General features: G+C 51.0%; 1 protein-coding gene across 1 annotated transcript in view; it reads right to left on the bottom strand.

The window, feature by feature from the left end:
- Dlec1 (DLEC1 cilia and flagella associated protein) overlaps positions 1 to 20,632 on the bottom strand; it is a 45,616-nt gene extending 24,984 nt beyond the window's left edge. Inside the window, exons 1-12 of the mRNA XM_057768912.1 lie at positions 20,222 to 20,632; positions 16,732 to 16,882; positions 13,370 to 13,480; positions 11,864 to 12,051; positions 11,476 to 11,696; positions 10,426 to 10,504; positions 8,416 to 8,503; positions 6,859 to 7,032; positions 5,916 to 6,052; positions 4,404 to 4,496; positions 3,811 to 3,901; positions 3,136 to 3,298 (exon numbers count right to left, since the gene is read on the bottom strand). Of these exons, the coding sequence (XP_057624895.1) occupies positions 3,136 to 3,298; positions 3,811 to 3,901; positions 4,404 to 4,496; positions 5,916 to 6,052; positions 6,859 to 7,032; positions 8,416 to 8,503; positions 10,426 to 10,504; positions 11,476 to 11,696; positions 11,864 to 12,051; positions 13,370 to 13,480; positions 16,732 to 16,882; positions 20,222 to 20,632 (1,907 nt within the window). The remainder of the gene's footprint in view (positions 1 to 3,135; positions 3,299 to 3,810; positions 3,902 to 4,403; positions 4,497 to 5,915; positions 6,053 to 6,858; positions 7,033 to 8,415; positions 8,504 to 10,425; positions 10,505 to 11,475; positions 11,697 to 11,863; positions 12,052 to 13,369; positions 13,481 to 16,731; positions 16,883 to 20,221) is intronic.
- Between the last annotated feature and the right edge of the window lie 1,126 nt (positions 20,633 to 21,758).

Below are 21,758 nucleotides of genomic sequence, written 5' to 3'. Positions count from 1 at the left end.
TGTGCCCACTGGCTACCGACAGGACAGTGCCAGCTCTGTAGCACCACAGTGGACAGGACTGAAGGCATGCTGCTGGATGGTGGGATGGAAGGGGGTGCCCTCCTATCCATGTCCCAGGGCATCCCTGACTGGGAGATTCAGTGAGGTCAAGGCTGATGGAATGGGCTGTTCAAAGGTTGGCCAAGAAAGGACCTGGCGGTGAGGGCCGAGCCAAAAGACCCTGCCTGGGATCTGAATGGCTTCCATGACATGGACACAGAATGTCCTCTCTGGAAAACTGTTCCTAGACCCGCACTAAGTGCCACAAAACGGAAATAGGAGAACATAGGAGACATGAAGTAGGAAGTGGAATTATGGGAAAGGAAAGGGGTCAGTGCAGAAGAAGGACAGACACAGGCCAAATACACCAAACCCTTTTAATAAAGCCTCGAGGAATCATTTTATGTTGACCTGAAATATAAATACAACACACACACACACACACATACACACACACACACGCGTGCTCTATTTATGTCTTAAAGGAAGTTAAGCTACTTGGGCTGGCAATGCTCTCCACAAGAACCATAGAATAACAATCCAGTCCCAGGTACAGGAAACCTCCTTCCAAATGTTTGGTCAGGGTAGTTCAGGTGATTCCCCAAACAATTTAGATGATGGATGTGGCCCTTGGTCACCTCTCAGGGTTGAGGTGGCCCCTATAGATGGAGACTCTGCACACTTGGGACACAGAGCTGCCAGTTTGAGCTGAGCCTGACCTGGAAGCGTCTTCCCTACAGTCTAGCTTCCATGGTTCTAGAAAATACCATGCAAGTTACCAAGGGAGGGAAGCAATTAAACCTTCTTCAGTTGCAATGCTTACGAGCCGCAATGACCATCATGGCAAGATAGGTGAAGGAAGTCGAGGGGAACCAGTCCTTCTCTGCCATTCCCTCCGCCTTGCTAAAAGCTGTTAGACTACATTCCTAAAGCCAGTCACCAGGATCTAGTCCCTTATTTGGTCAATCCTTCCTGCTGAGGCTGACTACCAAGGTGCAGCTATCAAAACATTATAGTCCCGCAATCAAAATGTCTTCCTTTATAGGAGCTGCCGTGGTCATGGTGTCTCTTCACAGCAATAGAAACCCTAACTAAGACACATGGGGTTTCCCCTTTCTCCTAAACCACCATTTGCCTATGGGTCACATCTCTCTCCTCTCTATCCAGAAACAGTCCTTTGCTGCCTCCCCACAAGACAATACCCCCCCTCCCTTGTTCCCTGCCCCCTCTCCCTAGTCCTCAGTCTCTTGTCTGTCTCTCATTCCCTGCCCTTTGTCCCTCTGGGGCAAATAAACCTCCTTGGTGCTGAGAACTTGGTCTTGGGGCCCTGAGTTGATCCAATCCTTTCAGAAATGGCAACCAATAATTGTCTAATCAGCCTTAAAGTCCACTCAAGAAGAGGGAAATCATGTCAGGCTCTGGAGACCCAGCTGACTTCCTGGGGTTAGTGAGGTCATGGACCTCAGAAAAGAATGTATTGGCGTTGCTTCACTAGACCCACGTAATTCCTTACTAGCGTCCAAAACTTTTCCTTATCCCACAGGTGAGTGCAGCTCCCGCTCAGCGGGCAGACAGAGGCCACCACAGAGCACCACAGCTGGACACACGCAGAGACCAGCACATCACGGTACCTTTACACCACAGCTCCTGCATCTATGCCTCAGGGAGCATCGTGGGAGAGGAACGGAAAGACTGTGAGAGCCAGAACACCAGCAAGTCTGCCATGAGACTGGAACAATGGCGGTGTAAGGACTTGCTAATGTTGAAATGGGGGAAGTTTAGGGGGTCCCACCCCTACACAAAGAACTATCAGCAGAGACTACTGACTGCTGGGGGAGGGAGAATTAGCCCCTCCCAGGGATAAGCTCCAGCGCGGGTTGTCCTATACAGTGTGGTCAAACAGGACTCAGCAGGACGTATTTAGATAGATTTGTGCATACACATACACACATACATAAACAAAGAAAAAAAGGTTATCAACTTGAGAGTGGCATTGGGTGTCAGAGGGGTTTGGTGAAGGGCGGCTGGGAGAGGCTGGAGGTAGGAAACGGGGGGGGAGAAAGTATTATAATTCTATCTCAATTAAAAACAATGAAAGGAAACAAAACCACCCATTTCTTCCTGTCTTAATGTGGTGGAGGGGTGTCCAACGTACAGCGCAGTTTGTCGTCCCACAGGGATGAAGACCGTACATGGCCACACTATCCAATACAGTAGCCACTGGTTATCAGTGGCCACCAAGAACTTAAAATGCGGCTAATGCACTGAGGAGGTGCTTGTCATTGACTTCATTTTAATCAATTCAACTAGAAATAGCCAGCTGGGGAGATAGCTCATTGATAAAGCGTTTGTCAGGCAAGCAAGGGGACCTGAGTGAGATCTCAGGATCCACTTAACAAAATACAGACTCTCTGGGTATAAGACGGTCATGGTGGTGCAGGCCTTTGATCCCAGCACTCGAGGCAGACAGATCCCTGTAGATTTGAGGTCAGCTTGACCTACCTGGTGAGTTAAGGCCAAGCAAGTCTACAATAACAACGACAACAACAACAATAACAATAACAACAAAAGTCAGGTGCAGTGGCACACGCTTCTAATCCCAGTGCTGGGAAGTGGGAGATGAGCAGACCCTCTGGGCTTCCCGGCCAGCCAAGCCTAGGCCAACTGGTGATTTCCAGAACAATGGTTCTTTCACAAAATACAAGGTGGTGGTGCCTGAAAAACTAGAGCCAAGCTCACACCCATCACAAACCCCACCAAAATGTACACCTGAACACGCACAACTCATACACACACACACACACACACACACACCTCACACCCAGATGAATGGAAACAGTGTGATGGTTGCACAGAGGGGGGGGGGGGAGCACGTGAACCAGGATCCATGCAGTCTGGATCCATTCAGGGCTCCCAAATCCCTCTGACTCTTAGAAGGCCCTCCGGCCTCTTGAGGAACTCGGGGCTAGTTGAGGGAGGACAGAAGCTCTGTGTCATTGGTCTGACTCTTAGAAGGCCCTCCAGCCTCTTGAGAAACTCAGGGCTACTTGAGGGAGGACGGGAGCTCCGTGTCAGTGACACACCAGGGCCACTCACGTAGCATTTCTAATAATGAGCTGTTTCCTTGCGGTGGACTGGAGGTTTTCGGGCTCAAATCGGATAAAGTACTGGGCCGTTAAATCCCTCAGCTCTCCTGGGTCTGGTTCACTCTTTCCACCAGAAATATAGATCAGATCCAAAGCCACGAGCTGCCCAGTTCCTGATGAAGGAGAGTAGTGGGGTTCGTCAGGTATCACCAGGCTGAAGTCAGCACCCCGGGGCCACAGACTTCCATGGGACCCGTGCAGCTGACCTTACTCGGGTCCCCAAAGCGCACAGTAAGGGAAAGTTGGTCTTGAGCACCCATGAGACCCTCAGGTCTTCCCAGACCAAAGAGAGCCTTGCATGCAGCAAGCAGATACTCAGCTGCCGAGTGGAGGTGGAGAGACAAATGGAAGGAAGAAAAGGAAGGATGGATTGTGTGCATCTGGAACAATTCAGGAAAACGCCCTCCCCGACCTTGCAAAAAACTAGCCGTGTGACCAGTGCGTGAGTCACAGAAGACTCTCAAAGATCAAAGTGGACTCAGAGGGAAAGAAGGAGAGATTGCACCTGTAACCTCAGCACTAGGAAAGCAGGGGAAGGAGGGTCAGGCATTCAAGGCGGCGTCCCCCTCAGACCGCCACCCTCCCCGTCAGAGCAGTGAAGCAGCTCCTGGCGCCGCTTGCCCACCTGAGATAACCAGCTCGTGTGCCTGACAGTTGTCACACACGATGATGAAGGTCTCCTTCGCCTTTCCGAGGCCCGTCGGGAGAAACAAGACCTGGAGGAGAGAAAGGACGCGTATCGTAGAGGCTGACCAGGAAACACGGCCAGGACAGAGGGCTGGGTGTCACCTTCAGAGGTCTGCCCCTGAGGACCTGCTTCCGCCAGCAAGGCCTTCTGCCAGCCAGGCTCTGCGGCCTCTGGGAAATAGGGCCACCAGCTGAGGGACAGGACTGTGAAATAAGAACTTATTGGAGATGTTTCACATTCAAACCACAATGCCCTGTATCGGCTTTTTAAATTGATTTATTTAGTGGCGGGGGGGGGAGGGGGGAGGGCGGGGAGTATGTAGGAGGGTTTGTCACAGCCGGAATGTGGAGCTCAGAGCATGATCTGAGGAAGTCATAAGCTGGCCGAACGCATTGCCCTGGAGACTGCAAGCACACACACCTGTCTCGAGTCCACCAGTGCTGGCTATGAAGGCACAGACAGGGATTCGATGTTGGGATATCTGAGGAAACCACCAAGGGTGAGTATAAGGAACAGGTTTGGCTACCCACCTCCAGCAGTATGGCGAACCCTGGAGCCAGCTCAAACACCGAAGGCATGACTCCAAAGGGAGGCTGCTCCACAAAGCCAGTGGTGGCAACAGCCTAAAATAATAATAATAACAACAATAATAATAATAATAATTCAAAAAAGCAGAAGGTCACACAATGGTGTGGCAGAAATTGCAAAAATCCAGCTTTTACACTGCAAACGCCTCCAAATATGCATTTTGCTGTCTGAGGGTTTTAAGGATCCTCCAAGTGCCCCAACAGTGAGGAAACCAGGGCCCAGGAACCTTTGCCAGGCACTGGGTGAGGATCCGAAGGTTAGGGGGGTGTAAGTCACTGAGAACTGGGAAGCAATCCTACTGCCAAGTGCTCGGGACACAAGATTCACGAGAAGGGCTTCCCAGAACGCCTGGTCCTGCCTGTGGTGGCCACTGCTTCTGCCTCTGTCCCTGACCACCCACCCCACCGAGTGCTTCTCAGCTTCTGAGTCATGAGGACACCTCCCATCCTGGTAACAGAATTGTGAATTTCACATGAAACCTCTGGGCTCCAGGCACAGACTGGTCCTACCCAGCAGCAGACATGCCGGGAAGGGAGGTTTCTGGAACTGTCTCATATTCCTAGGCCAGAAGGCATGGGGCAATCTACCCACCATAACAGAAACTATGGTGTACGTGTGATGTCTCTGGTGTCAGGCTGCGGCTACCTGGGCAGTGGGGAGCTGAGACAACAGGACAGAACTCTGCTCCTCGGTTGCCTGGGGTCTCAGCAAAGAGCCCAGAGGTACACACGCTCTTGTACAGTCTCAAACTTTCAGCCGTTGGTTCAAAACATAGTGTGTGTATACACGTGTGTCTGTATTCATGCCTGTGGTGGTGCACACGTGTACATGTGTGTGCACATGGAGGCCAGAGGACAGCTTCAAATATTGTCTTCCAACAACGCTGTTTACCTTGTTTTTTGAGACGAGGTCTCTCACAGGCCTGGAAGTCACCACGTGGCTAGGCTGACGGGTCAGCGAGAGCCAAGCTCACTCTTTCTCACATCCTCAGAGTTATGCCAGCATGGCTTTTTTTTTTTAATGTGTGTTTTGAGGCTCAAACAGGTTCTTCCACTTCACTCTCTGAACCATCTCTCCAACCCAAAACGATTTCTAAGTATGGTGCCCAATTAATACCAGCAGAATTCAACCAAAGCTGCCTGTCCTGTTCTGTCTCGTAACGCTCAGATCTGCCATAGTAAAGCTGGGCGAGGTGAGCCCATGTGGTCACCTTGGCAACCACATTACAAACAAGAGAGAGGCTGCATCTCACCAGGATCGTGCTGGTGCTCTAACCAGGAGCACACCCTAACCTTGACACGTTTGTTCTCAGGCCACGGCAGTTGGATCTGGGGGCCATGACGCTCTCCTTGTGTGAGTTTCTGGCCCCCAGCACTATGCAGCAGCCTCCTCCAGGGAACTCACTTCCTTGGGTGGTTTCTGTTTTCCCCAGGGCGCAATCTGCAGCCACTCACCCGGAAACTTGGCGGCGGCCAGCTCTTTTGGGGCATGATGCAGAATTTGCCAACGCTGAAGCCCACGTTTTTGCAGACGAACCTGGTTATCTTCACTCCTCCGATGAGGCAGTAGCCGCAGTCCAGTACTGGTGACACTGCAGCCATGGGAACATGGGGCTGGTGAGATGGCTCAGCAATAAGGGGGCTTGCTGCAAGCCTGGTAACCTGGGTTCAGTCCCCCGGATAGACACAATGGAAGCAGGGAACCAATCCTACAAGTTGTCCTCTGACAACTGCGTGAACACCACGGTACATGTGCCCCCTCCCCACATACAAGTGTAACAAATAAATCTAACACAGATTTTAATTAAGAAAGGACAACACACTGCTCTGAGTGGGCCCTGCTGCCAATGTTCTTCTGAGGTGCAGACAGAGCTCAGAGCACCCCCATACGAGAAAGATGGATAAGTAGGGCATGCCCTGACCATCCCCCCTCCACACCCCACCCCCGTCCCTCAGGATCTGTCCAGGGTGCTGCCAGGTCACACAGTCATAATCTTGTGTGAGTCAACACTCACTTTAGCCCCCAACAGGGTCTTGGGCATTGTAGAACAAATCAGGGAAATTTGAGTTCCAGTTGAAGGGGCTCATGCCTGAGAGGGACCAACTGAAGCTGATGTTCCTAAGGAAGCCAGCCTCCTGGCTCCCCAGTCTCAGGGTCAACAACACCTATAGAGACTTCCACCCTCCCCTACCGCATCACAGAAGCAACCCCTGCAGATAGGAAAATGAAGGCCCACTGGTGTGGAAGCCGCTAGAAGGCTCCTTTTGGGACTTGAAGCCTCTACCCAAGAGATACAAGGTCTGTGCCCTTTCCAGGAAGTCCTCTGGCGCAGTCTGCCCTAACAGGGGCTCCCCAGCCCTAATCGAATCCCACTGAAGGTGCAATGCATACACTCACAGGTCAGCACTGGGGGCGGCCTCCGGGCCTGCAGGGGGATCACCAGCGTGTGGGCAGACTGGGTCTCGACCAAGATGAAATCATCAAAATCCCCGAGACAGTCTGGAATGAACTGGACAACGTACTGGCAAGTCATCCCTGGCGCCACCATTCCGTCTTTTCCTGGGAACATCCCTGTGTACAATAAAAGTGGCCAGTGAGGATGATGGACTAGCTGCCCACCAGGGCCCGGGCTGATCCACTTCAGAAATTATAGCGTTCTTATTTCTGTCTGGTTGAGTATTCGCTCTGGAGGAAGAAGGCGCTCCCTGAAACTTGGGAACCCAGCACAAGCTACAAGGCTTATGGGGCCCCTCCGTGAGGTTAGATAATCAGGGAGCAATTGCTCTGTGGAGCTGCCTGCCAGCTGGGTGCTGTGCTCCAGGGACGCAGCTTTTGTATGGTCACTCACACTGGGATGGCACTCTTGGTGACACAGCTGCCTTCCGGTCACCTACAAGCGCTTGTAAGTAACTCTTCCTTTGTGATCCTGTATCCCCAGGGAACTCATTGGTTCGCTAAGTTCAGCTTGATGGGAATGGTCCCTTGACTCTCTCTTCTGGGGTGAAGAGATGTGGGCTCGTATCTTCCCAGGGAAGTCACGCAGCAGACACCGACCACAGCTGGGGCAGGCCGGTGGCAGAGCTGTCTAGGCACTAAGGCAACCGTGTCGAGGCCCAAGGGGGAGCAAGATGACCTACTGAGTGCTGCTGGAAGACCTGCCGCTTGTGATTACCCGCCTACTGGAGAGTGGCCCCCTTTTCTCCTTCCCTTTGCTCCTTTTCGCCGATTGCTCATTCAGATTGTTTGGATTTGATCTCCATCCACTGTTCAAGCAGAGAATCCTGATTTGTGAGTTTACCCCTAAATAAATAACTGTCTATCTCTCAGTTCTGAGCTAGTGGGGGATTTCTCTTAAGTGTCTGTTCACAGCTTCTTCTGGCGGGATCTCTGTGACAATTAAGATAGATGAGTCTGGCTCTATGGCAGAGGGATTATCTCGTGGGCATCAGAGAGCTCTTTGAGATTTGCGCGTTTGCGCGGCAAGAGGTTTTGTTTGGTTTTCTTCTTGGCTGGACATTTTCTCACTCTTCGCTCAGGCTGGCTTCACGTTTGTGTCCTCGTCTCTCAGCCTTCCAAGTGCTGGGGATACGAGTGGGAGCCACCACACCTGACGAGACCTTGAGACCCGGCAGACACCTAAGCTGGGAGGTTGGCTGGAAGGTTGCCATGGTGATGTGAGGACTGCAGAGGACCTGATGGAGGGTAGCCACAGTGTGAAGGCTGGGGATCTGGCAGACCCAGGGCACTGAGGGAAGGGACTCTGGGACCCTGAGGTGAGAGAGTGGCAGGCTGTGGGCTGAGCCTGAGGGGCCCTGGGGACTGCTGAAGAAGGCACGGACAGAGTTCAGACCAGGGCCTGAGAGCCAGCTCCTCAGAGACCAGCGTCCAGTCCTGCACATCGTCTTGAGGCAATCAAGAACGCTGCTGTAGTGATACTGTAGTGAATGAGCTTACCAAGTCCCAGAGCAAAGTACGGCGAGGATGGTGGGAGGACGCGCAGGTATCGGCTGGTCGCAGTGGTGTTCTGGAGAGCGATCACCATCTGTGCAAAGGTACGGGGAAATCCCTTCAGTCATTCAATGAGGTCAGGACTGAGTGACTCTCTCTCTCTCTCTCTCTCTCTCTCTCTCTCTCTCTCTGTGTGTGTGTGTGTGTGCGCGCGCGCACATGCTTCTTAGGAGGTGGTCAGAGAACAACTTGTAAGAGGCAGTTCTCTCCTACCGCGTGGCTTCTGTGATAGAACTCAGGCTACCAGGTTTGGTGGCCAGCGCCTTTATCTGCTGAGCCATCTCACCACCCGGATTCCAATGGTTTGGGAAGGAAGAGGGTTCACATGTTGGTAATTAGTGAAGTAGGGTGACAGGTACGTGAGGGATTTGTTTTACTCGTCTATTACTTTTATTTGGGGACAATTCTATAGTAAAATTAAAATACAGAGCCAGGTACGGTGGCATACACTTGTATTCCCAGCACTTGAGAGGCCAAGGCCAAAGGATTGCCGTGAGTTTTGGGCCAGCCTGGGCTATGTAGTGAGTTGTAGACCAGAGTAAGACCCTGTCTGAGGAAGGTTTTTAAAGCCTTCCTTCCCCAGTTAAAACACAAAGTCAAATGAGAACTGGAGCCAATGTAACATGTCTTCCTGATATTTAAAGTGGTAGCTGCAGCTGTCCTGACTGTCAGGGCTCAAGGGGCTTCTGATTGGGTCAGGAACCCAGCAGGGACCCAGATCTGTCATTTAAGTCCCTTTAGACAAAACAGCACAGTGTTTACACATAATCTGCTGTGGTGGTTCTTTTCAAATGACAACCTGACACAACCTAAGATGACCTGGGAAGGGTCTTAGTGTGGGATTATTTAGATCCTGTTGGCCGGTGGGCTGACTTTGGGGGGACTGTCTTTATTGTTAGTTGATGAAGGGAGACCCGGCCTATTGGGTGGCACCATTCCCTAGGCAGGGGATCCTGAACGGTAGAGGAAAGGAGCCGGCTAGACAAAAGCAAGCAGGCAACCTGCGCCACTATGCCTGCTGCTCACACCGGTGCTGACGATTCAGACGCCAGTTCTCACGCTTGCACAGCCAGCGCCTTACCCACCGAGTCATTTCCCAGCCTGCACACTATTGAGACAGTTTCTCTGTAGCTTTGGAGCCTGTCCTGGAACTAGCTCTTGTAGACCAGGTTGGCCTCGAACTCACAGAGATCCACCTGCCTCTGCCTCCCGAGTGCTGGGATTAAAGGCGTGCGCCACCACCGCCCGGCTCTACACACTGTTTATAAACCATAAATCCATGTTTGTATCTCCACCACAATCCAGCATCAACAAATTCATTCTTGCCTTCCCTCTTTCCTTATTTATAAATGCCCGCAGCTATAAGACATGCTATCCTCATTCACATATACATAGAAATTCATATATTGTTTTTAGGACTTATTTTTAAATTATGTGTGCACGTGTCTATGTGTGGGTGTGTACACGTGACTGTGGGCATCTGTGGAGGTCACAGACATTGGGATCCCTCGGAGCTAGACTTACAGGCAGTGTGAGCGACCTGGAGTCTGGGATTTGACAGTAGGTCCTCTGTAAGATCTTTAGTGGTCTTAACTGCTGATCATCTCTCGGGCCCTGTTTTGTTCTTGAAGACAAGGTCTCATGTAGTCTAGTCTGGCATCTGATATCCCATGTAGCTGAGGGTGGCATGGGACTCTCCCCTCCCCCTCCCAAGCACGGGGATGATAGGAGTACACCATCTCACCCAGTTTATGACTTATTTTTAAGGTCCTGTGTGCTAGGGATACTTAATGATGTGCTGTGTACGCACACCTCCCTGAACATAATCCAGAGGAGACACCATAGAGGAAACTGACAGCGACCAGCTGCTGAGGCCGGGCGACAGCATGGGCATTGGTCTTTCCCCAGCTCAAGTGTATGGCTTAGAAATTTCGCCACGAAGAGCAAGATTTCTACCTCGTAAACTGGTCCAATCTCATAGTCTGTGAAAAATCCAACTGACGGTTTAGCCAGAAACACAGGGGTGTCCGTACAGCTGTGGGAGTGAGGGGGAAGAAAGGACGTGAGTTTATCTGTCTGACCCGCACAAAGCAGTGACTGATCTGTTCATATGGGGTAGGGGTGGCAGCATGCTCCCATAATCCCAGCTCCTGGGACGTAGAGGCAGAACCCCAGAAATGCAAGGCCAGCCTCAGTTACTCCACTCCCTGTCTCAAAAAAGCCAAAAGTAAAGAAATAACTCATCTACACCACCAAAGGTCAAAGGTGTACACAAACTATTCCCCGTGTTTGCTGGCTGGTGTTTACTAAGCAGGTTATAGCATATTTTATTTAGGGCTGGCGATCGCTCAGCAGCTAAAAGCACATCCTGCTCTTGTAGAGGGCCCAGCCTTGGTTTCCTGTACCCACATCGTCAGCTCACAACCACCTGAGAGGATTAGCTGAAGAGGAGAGGGGTCATGGTGAATGTGGGCACTATCGTCCCACAGGATGGGGCACTAAAACGGAAAGAAAAGGAGAAAGGCGGGAAGCCGGCTGAACAACCCCTTTTCCTGTGCCTAGTGACCACAAAGTGAACTGCTCTGGTCTACCACATCCTGCTGGCCATGACGGACTCAACGCTCTGAACCCGGAGACAAAATCAACCTTCCTTTTCCATGTTGTTTTTGTTAGGTATTTCATCACAGTGACGATAAAAGTAACCAATGCACTGTGGAAAGGTCACATGACTCCGGACTCCTGGCCCGGTTCATTCTGGTGCACATAAGAATCCCACAGCAGCCCCAGGGCTCCAGTCCTCTATTTCTGACTCTTGATAGGTGAGAAAGCCACAACCCTGGATCTCTGGGGGTCAAAGGCCATACCTGTGGGTTACCCTGAAGGCGTGCGTTCCCCTGAGACACTGCCTTGACTTGCCAAAGTCTAGGGACCTCCTTGGAACAACACAGAACCTTCTCACCTCACTCTATGGGTCAAAGTCCCTGGGGCTCTAAGGGGAGAACTCACCTCCATCCCGGCTCCGCACTCTGGGAGCCTCCTCTTCTCGCTGGCCTCCTTGAAGAGACGATTAGGGACTTGCCTCCATGAGGTGTGTTAGGCGGAAAAAAACGTGGGTTTTTTAGGAAATGATTCCGATTCTCCATCCTGGCGAGCAGCAGTCTCTCCAGGTCCCTCTGCGGCACCCGGAGGTGTTTCATCCACTTCTTGTTCTGTGGTGTGCTGGCCTTCTTCAAAGCCCATGAAAGTACAGTTACTAACAGGCAAGGGGACAGCAAAGGGACAGCCAACCAGTGCTCACTCCGCTGCGCTCATGCTCATGGGGACGACTCCCTTTCTGCCACCTCCCTTTCGGCCACCTCCCTGCACCCGCTGTCCTATGTCATTCGGGTCTGACCTTGACAGTGTCTTTGGGCCTTTGTCTGGCCTTAGACACTGAGGTCAAGCTGTCTGTGGTATACTCAAACTCGTCAAATTCAACAAGCTTCCTGCAGGACTCTTCAGCCTTCCTGTCCGGCTTGGCCTTTAGCATCAAACGCTTCTCACAGCTAAATGTCAGTTTTGAACATCCAGGGATGGAGGTGCCTATGACACCAAGGAAACACACATTAGCTATACCACAGCAAGGAAGTGGATGCTTCTAAGGAGACCCCATAAAACCAGAGCCACTGTCGGGTACTATTCTCTTCTAAGTGTTCACGTTCACAACACCAAATGTTACGATTCAGCGTATGAGTAGTTCCTGGTACTTATTCCACGCATTTGAGACAGGGCTAGGGGTTAAAGTATCTTTCTGTTTTCCAGCATGGTTAATTAACAAAAGCAAGCAGGCCATTACTAAACACGTACCCCAAGTGTGAGCAGCTCTTCCAAAGCCTCACGTGAGGAACCAGCATCATGTTAGTTTTTATATCTCTAAGATCCTGCCCCCCAAGGCTGGATGAAGACCTCTGTGGCTAGCGAGGGTGTAACAAAACACCACGGTCACACATTTTACACAACACACACTAAGCCTTCAGGGAGCGAGTGTCATCCTTATTTACCTGACAGGTGGGGAGTATCCAACTATAAAACACTGAACAGCGCAGCCTCTTGGCACAGCTGATTCTGCCGCCATGTTCTGTCTTTCTCTCTGTGTTCTCTTTTTCCTACTGCCACCCTAGGGTCCCTGGACCTGAATCTTCCCACCCCAAACAGGGGCAGCTGCAAAGCTCCAAACAGATCACCTCAGTGTCCCAGGCCCTGGGGCTGCTGGGAGCTTGTCTTTCCAGCCTGGCACGGTTAAACGGGGCTGATGCTGGCACACAGGATTCGTGGTGACTCTTACAAAATCTGCCTCCTTGTGTAGGCCTGCACACAGCTCCCTACCCTGTTTACTCTCAGGTCTTGCCTTCTGATTAGAGGAAGCTGGCCCAGCATCATAGTCCCCCACTACACACACACACACACACACACACACAGACGTCTTCCCCTCCCTCATTGTCCCCTAGCCCATCCTTTGTATTCTCAATATTTGAAAAAGCTACTCTTTTTTCCTGAGTGGGGAAGACCCTGGCTCACTCAGCCTGCATCAGGAATTCGATCATTTACCTGAGTCTCCAGACCCCGCCCCTTGCTCATGTGTTCAACTACACCTAAACATTTTTTGATTTCTAGGTGCTGGGCAGCCAACATGGGCATCAAATGCCATGTGGGGGAGATGTGACTTTCGCCTTGAAAGCGCTGAGCTAGTGAAGAAGAGACAACTCAGACAAGACCAGTCCAACATGCTAAACAGCTAAAGGAAAGGAGGGAAAGCCAATCATGAGGAAAGAGCAGGATGAGGTGGGTCTGCTACCATGGGATGCCCCTGCAGCCACCGCGGGATGCCCCTGCAGCCACCGCGGCGTTTGAGGACAGATACCTTTGGGTGCTGAGCAGAAAGGCACGGGGTCTTTGTAGTAGTCCTCCCCGCTGATTAAGCGGTGTTTCCGCAGCAGCTCGCTGTCTACACACCACCGGAAGACCGTCTTCACTGCAGAGAAGGGGACGGGACAAAGGCGTTTAGGCCAGACCCAGGGTGAAGCAGCCAAACCCAAGTCTCTGGGGTCCACACCTCCACTTCCCCATCAAATTCTTAGAGCTGTGATGATGAAACTGAGATTTAAGAAATAACGATTGACGGTTTCTCAGCCACTCAGTCGAGGTCAACAACTGGGCAAAGCTGTGCAGGGGGTTACTGAGGTAAACTACTAGTCTACATGGAGTCCCGGTGACGTAAGACAAAGCATCGTCAACGTCAGTCCTTCTCCCTTCCGTGTATGCTTGCTCTTTGCAATGTCACTAGAGACAGTGTTGCCGATGGTCCCAGTCTTCACCAGGTGTTTCCGGGTTGTTGGAAAAAAACTGGAAAAACACACATAAGTAGCAAAGCAGCAAGTTTTATTTAAAGAGACAGTACAGGACGCACACACAGGGCTACTTGAGCTAGAGTGCCCAAGTGGCTTGGTATTGTTTGGGATTTCTTTTTATGAAGTCCAGGAGGACGTGTTGGTGGCTAGCAGGTGTCCTGTGAGTGGGTCTGTTTTCATTGATAGACTTGGATTATGCAAGCTTTTCTTCACTGTGCATGTCCTTTCCCACCATGTGTCTGATTTTTAGCATATGTATGCCTAACTATGCATATGAGCGAGATGGTCCATGGGAAAATTCCCTCCGAGGACAATTAGCCTTACTGCACATGCACCCAATACCGTCACGGGTAGCCTTTCATTCTTGGACATGTTCCAAGACACATGTGGCAGCGGGGAATTATTGTTGTGGAGACAACTTGTTGCACTGTTGGAAGTGGGGTGTACAGTGCAGCTTGAAGAAGGTGGAAGTCTAGGGTTGCTCGTTGTTAGCGCTCACCCTGAGCAAGAGTTTTGAAGGGCTGGGTGTTCCCTATGCTTCCTGCCTCTCCACCTGTGGCTCTGATGGCGGTAAGAGCTCAAGATGTGCTTGCACGGTGAGCTCTGGCCATCAACAGAGAAGAGCTTCCTTGTGCCTTCATTTCAGACACCAGCAGAAAAGCTGAGCCCAGTCTATAGCAAGCAATAAACACGGTGTCAGCTGACTGCCACTGACCTAGTGACAAATCAGAGAAAGTCATTTCACGGAGGGGGAGTTGGTGTTTGTGGTTGAGTCAAGAAATAGAGTAAGCACACACATGTGTAATTTACATATATATAAATTATAGCACTTGTGTCTAGAAACATTAACTAGAAATGGAAGGCAAGTGGTGTGAGGGAGATGCCATATCTCTCTGGAAATGAGAAAAGGGTTTTTATTAAAAGGACTTGCACTGTAATTTGGCTACATTTGTTTGTTTGTTGTGTGTTGGAGGAGCGCAGGTAGGTGCCACGGCGCCTATGCAGAGGTCGGAGGACAAGCGGCAGGCACCCGCTGTTCTGCTTCTATCACACAGGTTCTGAGGATTGAACTCTAGTTGTGAGGCTTGGCAGCAAGTGCCTTTACCCGCTGAGCCATCCTGCCAAATTTGTACGGTAGAGTAGCTAGAGAATGCCTGACGGTTCCCATGTCCCTCTGCCCCGTGCGTGCACAGCTTTCCCCAGTGCTGGCATCCACAGGACAGCACACTTGCTACGCACGATGAGCTTACATTGGCCTAGCGCCATCACACCAAGTCCACATCTTCAGGGAGAGTTCACCCTTGGCGCTAGTCTGTATTTAAACAAGTCTGTAATGCTAGGTGTGGGGGGAGCCTTCCTGTGCTGTATTACACGTTCCTTTAGGGGCTGGGGATGTAGCTCGGTGGGTGGAGTAATGGCCCAGCATGCATAAAGCCCGGGGGCCCGTCCCCAGCACCCAGTGAAGAAGGAATACCTGCTTCTGCCCTCATGTGTGCTGACAAGGAACCCGAGATTTGGCCTAAAGTTAACCACCAGAGCCTGAAGCAGAAGCAGACAGAAAGGACGGCATATGGGGTATTACAGGCTAAGGAAGAGGAGGCCAGGGGAAGCAGAAGTTTCTCAATAAGTCATTTGAAGGCAGATCCAAAACCAACAGCCAAGGCTGGAGACAGGGCGTGGCTGAGGGGGCTTGCCGCTCCTGCAGAGGGTTGCATCTGGTGGCCCACACACTGCCTGACACTCCAGCTGCTGGGGATCTGGACACTCTCTTCTGGCCCTGAAGGTATCTGCACTCACGTGTTTACCCACACCAACACTCATGTGTAAATAATTAAAAATCAATCAACAAGTAAACAAAACAAACCCATAGCCAGCAAATCACCTGTAAGCTATTGCTTCTTGTTGGTTTGTTTGTTTTGGTTTTGCTTTTCCAGACAGGATTTTTCTGTGTAGTTCTGGTTGACCTGGAACTCACTCTGTAGACCAGGCTGGCCTCTAACTCACAGAAATCCACCTGCCTCTGCCTCATGAGTGCTGGGATTAAAGGTGTGCACCGCCACCACCACACAGCTTTTTTGTTTGTTTGTTTGCTTGGTTTTTGTTGTTGTTGTTGTTGTTGTTGGGTTCTGTTTTGGTTTTCAAGACAAGGTTTCTCTGTGTAGACCTGGCTGTCCTGGAACTCACTCTGTAGACCAGACTGGCCTTGACTCTCAGAGATCCATCCACTTGCCCCCTGCCTCCCAAACGCTGGGATTAAAGGTGTGCGCCACCACCACCCAGCGAGCTACTCCTTCTTGAGGCTCTCCTTCCAGGATGTCTCCATCACCAGTTAACTAAATGGGGAAAGACATCCTGGGGTTGGCTACCCTGCCCTGAGATGCAGGGACCAGATGATGTCTGGAAAGACAGCCTAGGTTTTTTCTTTTCTCTCCCACTTTTGAAATAAAAGAAAACACATTACTAGCAGGGGAAGGAGAAATCAGAGCGGGCGATGTCTGATCATAACTGGGCTTCTGTGGTGATGTACAATTGTAATTCCAGCGCTTGGGAGGCGGAGACAGGCAAATTCCTGGAGTCACTGGCCAGACAGCCCAGCCTACCGGGAGAGCCTGGCATGAAAGGTCAGAAGAGAGGAAGCCATGGTGAGCCGGCTGGTGGGATCTAAGTGGGACCCCTGCTTCAAGAGTCATGCCAATGTCAAGTCCCTGACTTGGAGAGTTAAATACCACCCAGGTGGAGCCCTGCTCTTTTGGAGAGACCAAACACAGTGGAGTGTTCTGTACTGATCAGCTATCACATCTGCAACTCGCTCTCCTGATGTTCGGAGAAGAGCAGGCAGTTCAGCACTGACAGCTGGGGAAGTAGGGGCACCTACCTGGGGGCAGCTTGACAGGGGCCTCCAGGACATGTAGTTGGGTCTGTTTGGTGGCATGCTCTGTTTCTGCAAGATCCCGTGCACGGGCCTGGATGATATGTTTCTCCAACATGGTAACTTCATCCAGACGCTGTTTATAGATGGCTCGTACCTGGCGAGTGGGCATTCAAATGCACAGAAATCTGATGAGAGCCCACATCGTGGTGCTACCCTATGTCCTTCCGTTCCAGGGTTTTCAGCCAAGCTCAGGAGAGCTCCAGAACTAGTGAAACCCTCTGGTCCAGCCTACCGGATGTCAAATCCGAGGTCAACACAAGGAAAGGACAGTTTCCTAGTGTGGTCAGTCAGAGTCAAGCTTGGCACTGCCTCCTGGGTTTCACAATAGAGAGACGCACACCCATTTTGGTACACCAACGTGAGGCCACCCAAGACTCGATTCAGGAAAGGCCCTGCTCTCTGCTCCATCACGCAGAGCCAGTGGAGAGCCTCCAGCCGCCAGCCTCTTACATCTGTTTAAGCCATTGGAAAGAACTCACCTGAGACGGCATCTTTCTTGTAGCATCCACATCTAGTATACGTAAAACCGTGGCTATTTTGACCCTAAGAGAAACATGGTCATGTGGTATGGTACCCAGGGAAAGTTGTTGCGTTCTTTGACAGGGTGTGGGGGGCGATAGGGGATGGTGGAGGCTGCAGAGATGGCTCTGCTGTTAGCAGCTGACCTTCCAGAGGACCTGAGTTCAGTTCCCAGCGCCCGCACCAGTCAGCTCAGAACTGCTTGTCACTCCAGCTCAAGGGAATCTGTCACCCTCTTCTGCCCCCACTCTGCGTGTTCACACACACATAGACACACATACACACATGTACATAAAAATAGAAGAAACATTTTAAATGCTGTGTGTTTATATGTGTGCGTGCACACATATGCAGAGGCCAGAGGAAGATATTAGGTGTTCTGTTCATTGCTCTTCACTGTACTCTATGGAGACAGGATCTCCACTGAACTTGGATGCAGACTTGATGGACGTTCTCAGTGACCCCCTACCTTCACCCTAGACAGTGTTGGGGTTACAGGCAGGCACTCAGCCATGCCCAGTGTTTTATGTGGGTGCTGGGACCTGAACTGTGCCATAAGTTCTCACCCACTGAACCTTCTCTCCAGACCAGACCTACTGACTTTTCCAAGTTACTGGGCCCCTATCTCAGTCTACATTCTGCGACTTAATCTTGTTTTTTTTTTTTTAAACTCTAGCAAACCCCAAATTCTGCCACAGCATCTGCATCAAGAGAGTCCAATTTGGTTACCGCAACATATGCTTCAACTTCAAGACTAGTTAGATTGACAAGCTAACCCTCCAGGCTTCTTACCCATACTCTTGTGAGTGGAAGGAAAGTATTCACAGGGGTGGGGATTACTAAGGCAGTAGCATATAGGGAGAGCAATCCTCACTGCTTTCCGAGAGCTCAAAGGGGTCTATTTCGTCATTCTGATCTGTTTCCCATTTGCTTTCTATTTGTGGGCACACAGATGCTTCTGTGAGCTTGTGTGTGGATGCCAGAGGACACTTAATGGAAGCCAGTTCTCCTTTTCTGCAGTGTGGATCCTGGGGAAGGAAACTCGGGTCGTCGGCTCGGCAGCAAATGCCTTGATCCACCTCCCCAGCTCGAGCCATTCTTTGAAGGTGGAAGAATGGGTATACAACGGAGGATAGGAGGTGGTGGCTACATCTTCTCGGGAAAGCAGTAGCCAGGGCAGCCTTGAACCTGAAGTACTGTGCTTAAGTCGGGTGTCCCATTACTTGGCTGTTCCAGAAAGCCCAGATGCGAATTCTCAGGTGTATGAGCTAAGATCCCACCCAAAGCCGCCAATAATCAGTCTGAACCGACTCGCCTAATCCATTATTAACTTTGGTTTTTTTTTTTTGTTTGTTTGTTTGCTTTTTTTTTTGAGACAGGGTTTCTCTGTGGTTTTGGAGCCTGTCCTGGAACTAGCTCTTGTAGACCAGGCTGGTCTCGAACTCACAGAGATCCGCCTGCCTCTGCCTCCCGAGTGCTGGGATTAAAGGCGTGCGCCACCACCGCCCAGCTGAACTTTTGTTTTGTTGTTATGTTTTTCTGTTTGCTTTTCTTTTGGTCTTATTATGCAGCCCTGGATATGGACTGGAATTCACTATGTAGACCAGGTTGGCCTTAAATTCACAGAGGTCCACCTGCTTTTGCCTCCCAAGAGCTGGGATTAAAGGTGTGTTCCACCAATCCCAGCATTACCCTCCCCTCCTCTTACAGAGAGAAACCACTGAGGTCATACAAGTCTATCAGTGGGGGCAGGGTTCAAGCGGAGCGTGTGTTTTAAGCATTGCTTCATCATCACAGTTTCTATAGAGACCAACAGCCAGTGAGACTGTGTGGAGCTCTCAGATCAAGAGAGCCCAATGCTTTCAAGAACCAGATCAGGGCTCGTCTCTGTAGTAACTGCGAGCTCCATAACTGATCAAAGGATGGGGAATCAGGACTGCTGAACCACGAGCCAGCATCCAGAGCTCTCTAGTCCTCTCTCTCTCTCCAAGGCTCAGGAACAATCACAGAAGACTGGGTAGAAACAAACAAACAAAACAACACAGGAAGGATGGAGTGGGGTGGAACGAGTTGGCTATTTCACTCCTGACCTCACTTGCCGTGATCACCTGCCCAAGATAGTCCATCAATATTTTGCCACTGGGGGGGGGGGGTGTAAATTCAGGGGAGGGTGTCACAGCTTAGCAACAAGCACTTTTAGCTGCCGAGCCATCTTACCAGCTTCTATATTTTCTTTTTAAAGTTTTGTTTGTTTGCTTGTTTGTTTGTTTGTTTGTTTGTTTGCATTGCTGGGGGTTGAGGGCCTCGCCTTAGCCAGGCAAGCACTCTACCTCTGAGCTGTAAGCCACTGGTGATGGACTCGGGGCTACTGAATCCTCACTGCCTAGAACTGAGCAAAGCACACAGTAGGTAGTTAATAAATGTATTTGGCAAGGAATGAATGAAGCTGGGAGCATGTCATGTAAGGGACAAGAGAAGGAGACAGAAAGAAGCAGAAAAGAAAAAGGACCGAGAGACTTAGGGGAGAGTTGGGAAGGGAAGCCTCAGCAGTGAGCTGGCAAAGGCAGGCTCAACAAGCAGGACCCAGGTCAGCTGGGTACAGAGGAGGAAACCACACCGCTGATCCACAGATCCGAAATGTAGGCAAGAATGCCTCAGCCACGATTGTGGTTAGTGATAGAGCCACCCCAAGGGAGAGGGTGACTGGGTTTGCATCACTGCCATGGAAAAAGCTGCCGAGCTATCTGCTACAGTCGTTTCATTTATATTTGCAACATATGACGTGCATATGTGCAGAGAAAGGCGCTGGAATGTGATTTACATGTGTACGTGTGAAGTCTGGATAGTATCCTTCACTTGGGCAGCACAGCTGCATCCTGAGCGCATCCAGGGAGAGTCAGCACCCGCTATATACCTGCTGCAGCTGGTCCACGAACTCCTCATGGCGCGCATCCTCACTGCCTCGGGCCTTGATCAAGCTGTCACTCAAGTCCTCTCCGATCACCTGGGCGGTGTACAAGTTTCGGAAGACGCGGGCAAGCAGATGTGAGATGTCCTGCGTGCGCAGCGAGGCGGGGCGCAGACGCAGCATCTGCGGCTCCGGGAGCGACGGGAGCGCTTGGAACCCAGCGCGGAGTGACCGCGTGGGGAAGCTGTACTGGAAACCATCGGTGAAGGCGAGCGAGGACGGCAAGGAGGACCTCCTGGTGGGCCAGCTGGTGGTGCTAGAGTCGGCCCTGTGCGGAGTGGATATACACACTGTCTCTGGGGACACATCAACCCGAGAAACTGCAGATTGCGGCTCTTCTGAGCTTCCCGGCTCCATGGCAACGGAGACGCTGCAGACTCGCGCCCCACTTCTGCTTCCGGCTCCGCCCCTTCCGTCTAGTTTTTCTAGTAAAACGTCATTCGTGTCGTCATCGCAAAGGCTTGCCTTTCTAACGTGTTCTAGGTATTCTAGGCTGGCCTCAAACGCACCACCCTCTCCCCTTCTCCTCAGCTTCCCGAGTGCTGGACACGCGTGTGTGCCACTGTGCCAGCTAGCACGCTTTTTTTCTTGGTAAAGATTTACTCTCTCTCTCTCTCTCTCTCTCTCTCTCTCTCTCTCTCTCTCTCTCTCTCTCTCTCTCTCTCTCTCTCTGTGTGTGTGTGTGTGTGTGTGTGTGTGTACGAGTTCAGTTGCCCGTGGAGGCCAGAAGAGAGCGTTAGATCTCCAGGAGGTGATAGGCAGTTATCAAACCCCTGAATGCGTTCTGGGAACTAAACTCTGGTCCTCTGCCAGAGCACTATATGCCCTCTTAAAGGCTGGACCACCTCTTCAGTCCCGGCCAACATCACCCTTCTTAAGGTGAGCTTATTATGAAGTTTAAAGGACAAAGGGATTCGTCTGGTCTGACTGCAAAGCCTTCTTCCTTACTAAATGCCTCCGTCCGTTCTTTTATTTGCTCAGAAGTTCTTCACACATATTGGTTTTTAAAAAACAATTGATTGTTTTTGCTTGTGTTTAGAATCAGGCCATCTTGGAAGTTACTATAGAGACCTGCTTTGCGGCTTTCCAAGAATCCTCCAGTTCTTCACTGCCAGACTAGGGCTGCTGAGGCATCAGGACCAAGCAGCTACCAGGCACAGTCAGCCACTGTGTGTGAGCCAGTCTAGTAACCTCCTTTGTAATTTGTGCTCATTCTGCTGATGCCATTTCTGTGGAGAACCCCAGCCTTTACACGGCGTGACATCTAGCTGGGTGTGATGGCCCACGCCTTTAATCCCAGCGCTCGGGGCAGAGGTGGGCAGATCTCTGCGTTTGAAGCCAACCTGATCTACATAGCAAGTTCCATGCCAGGCAAGACTGCGTAGTGAGACCCTCTCTCGAAAAAAAATTTTAAAAGAGATTATCATGTATTTTATGTATATGGGTGTTTTGCCTGCATGTATGTATGGACCCTATGCTAGCG

Source organism: Chionomys nivalis, chromosome 4 (assembly GCF_950005125.1).
Source record: "Chionomys nivalis chromosome 4, mChiNiv1.1, whole genome shotgun sequence".
NCBI lineage: Eukaryota > Metazoa > Chordata > Mammalia > Rodentia > Cricetidae > Chionomys > Chionomys nivalis.
Note: the sequence above shows the minus strand (reverse complement) of the source record. Positions and strands in the feature narration are given on the sequence as shown.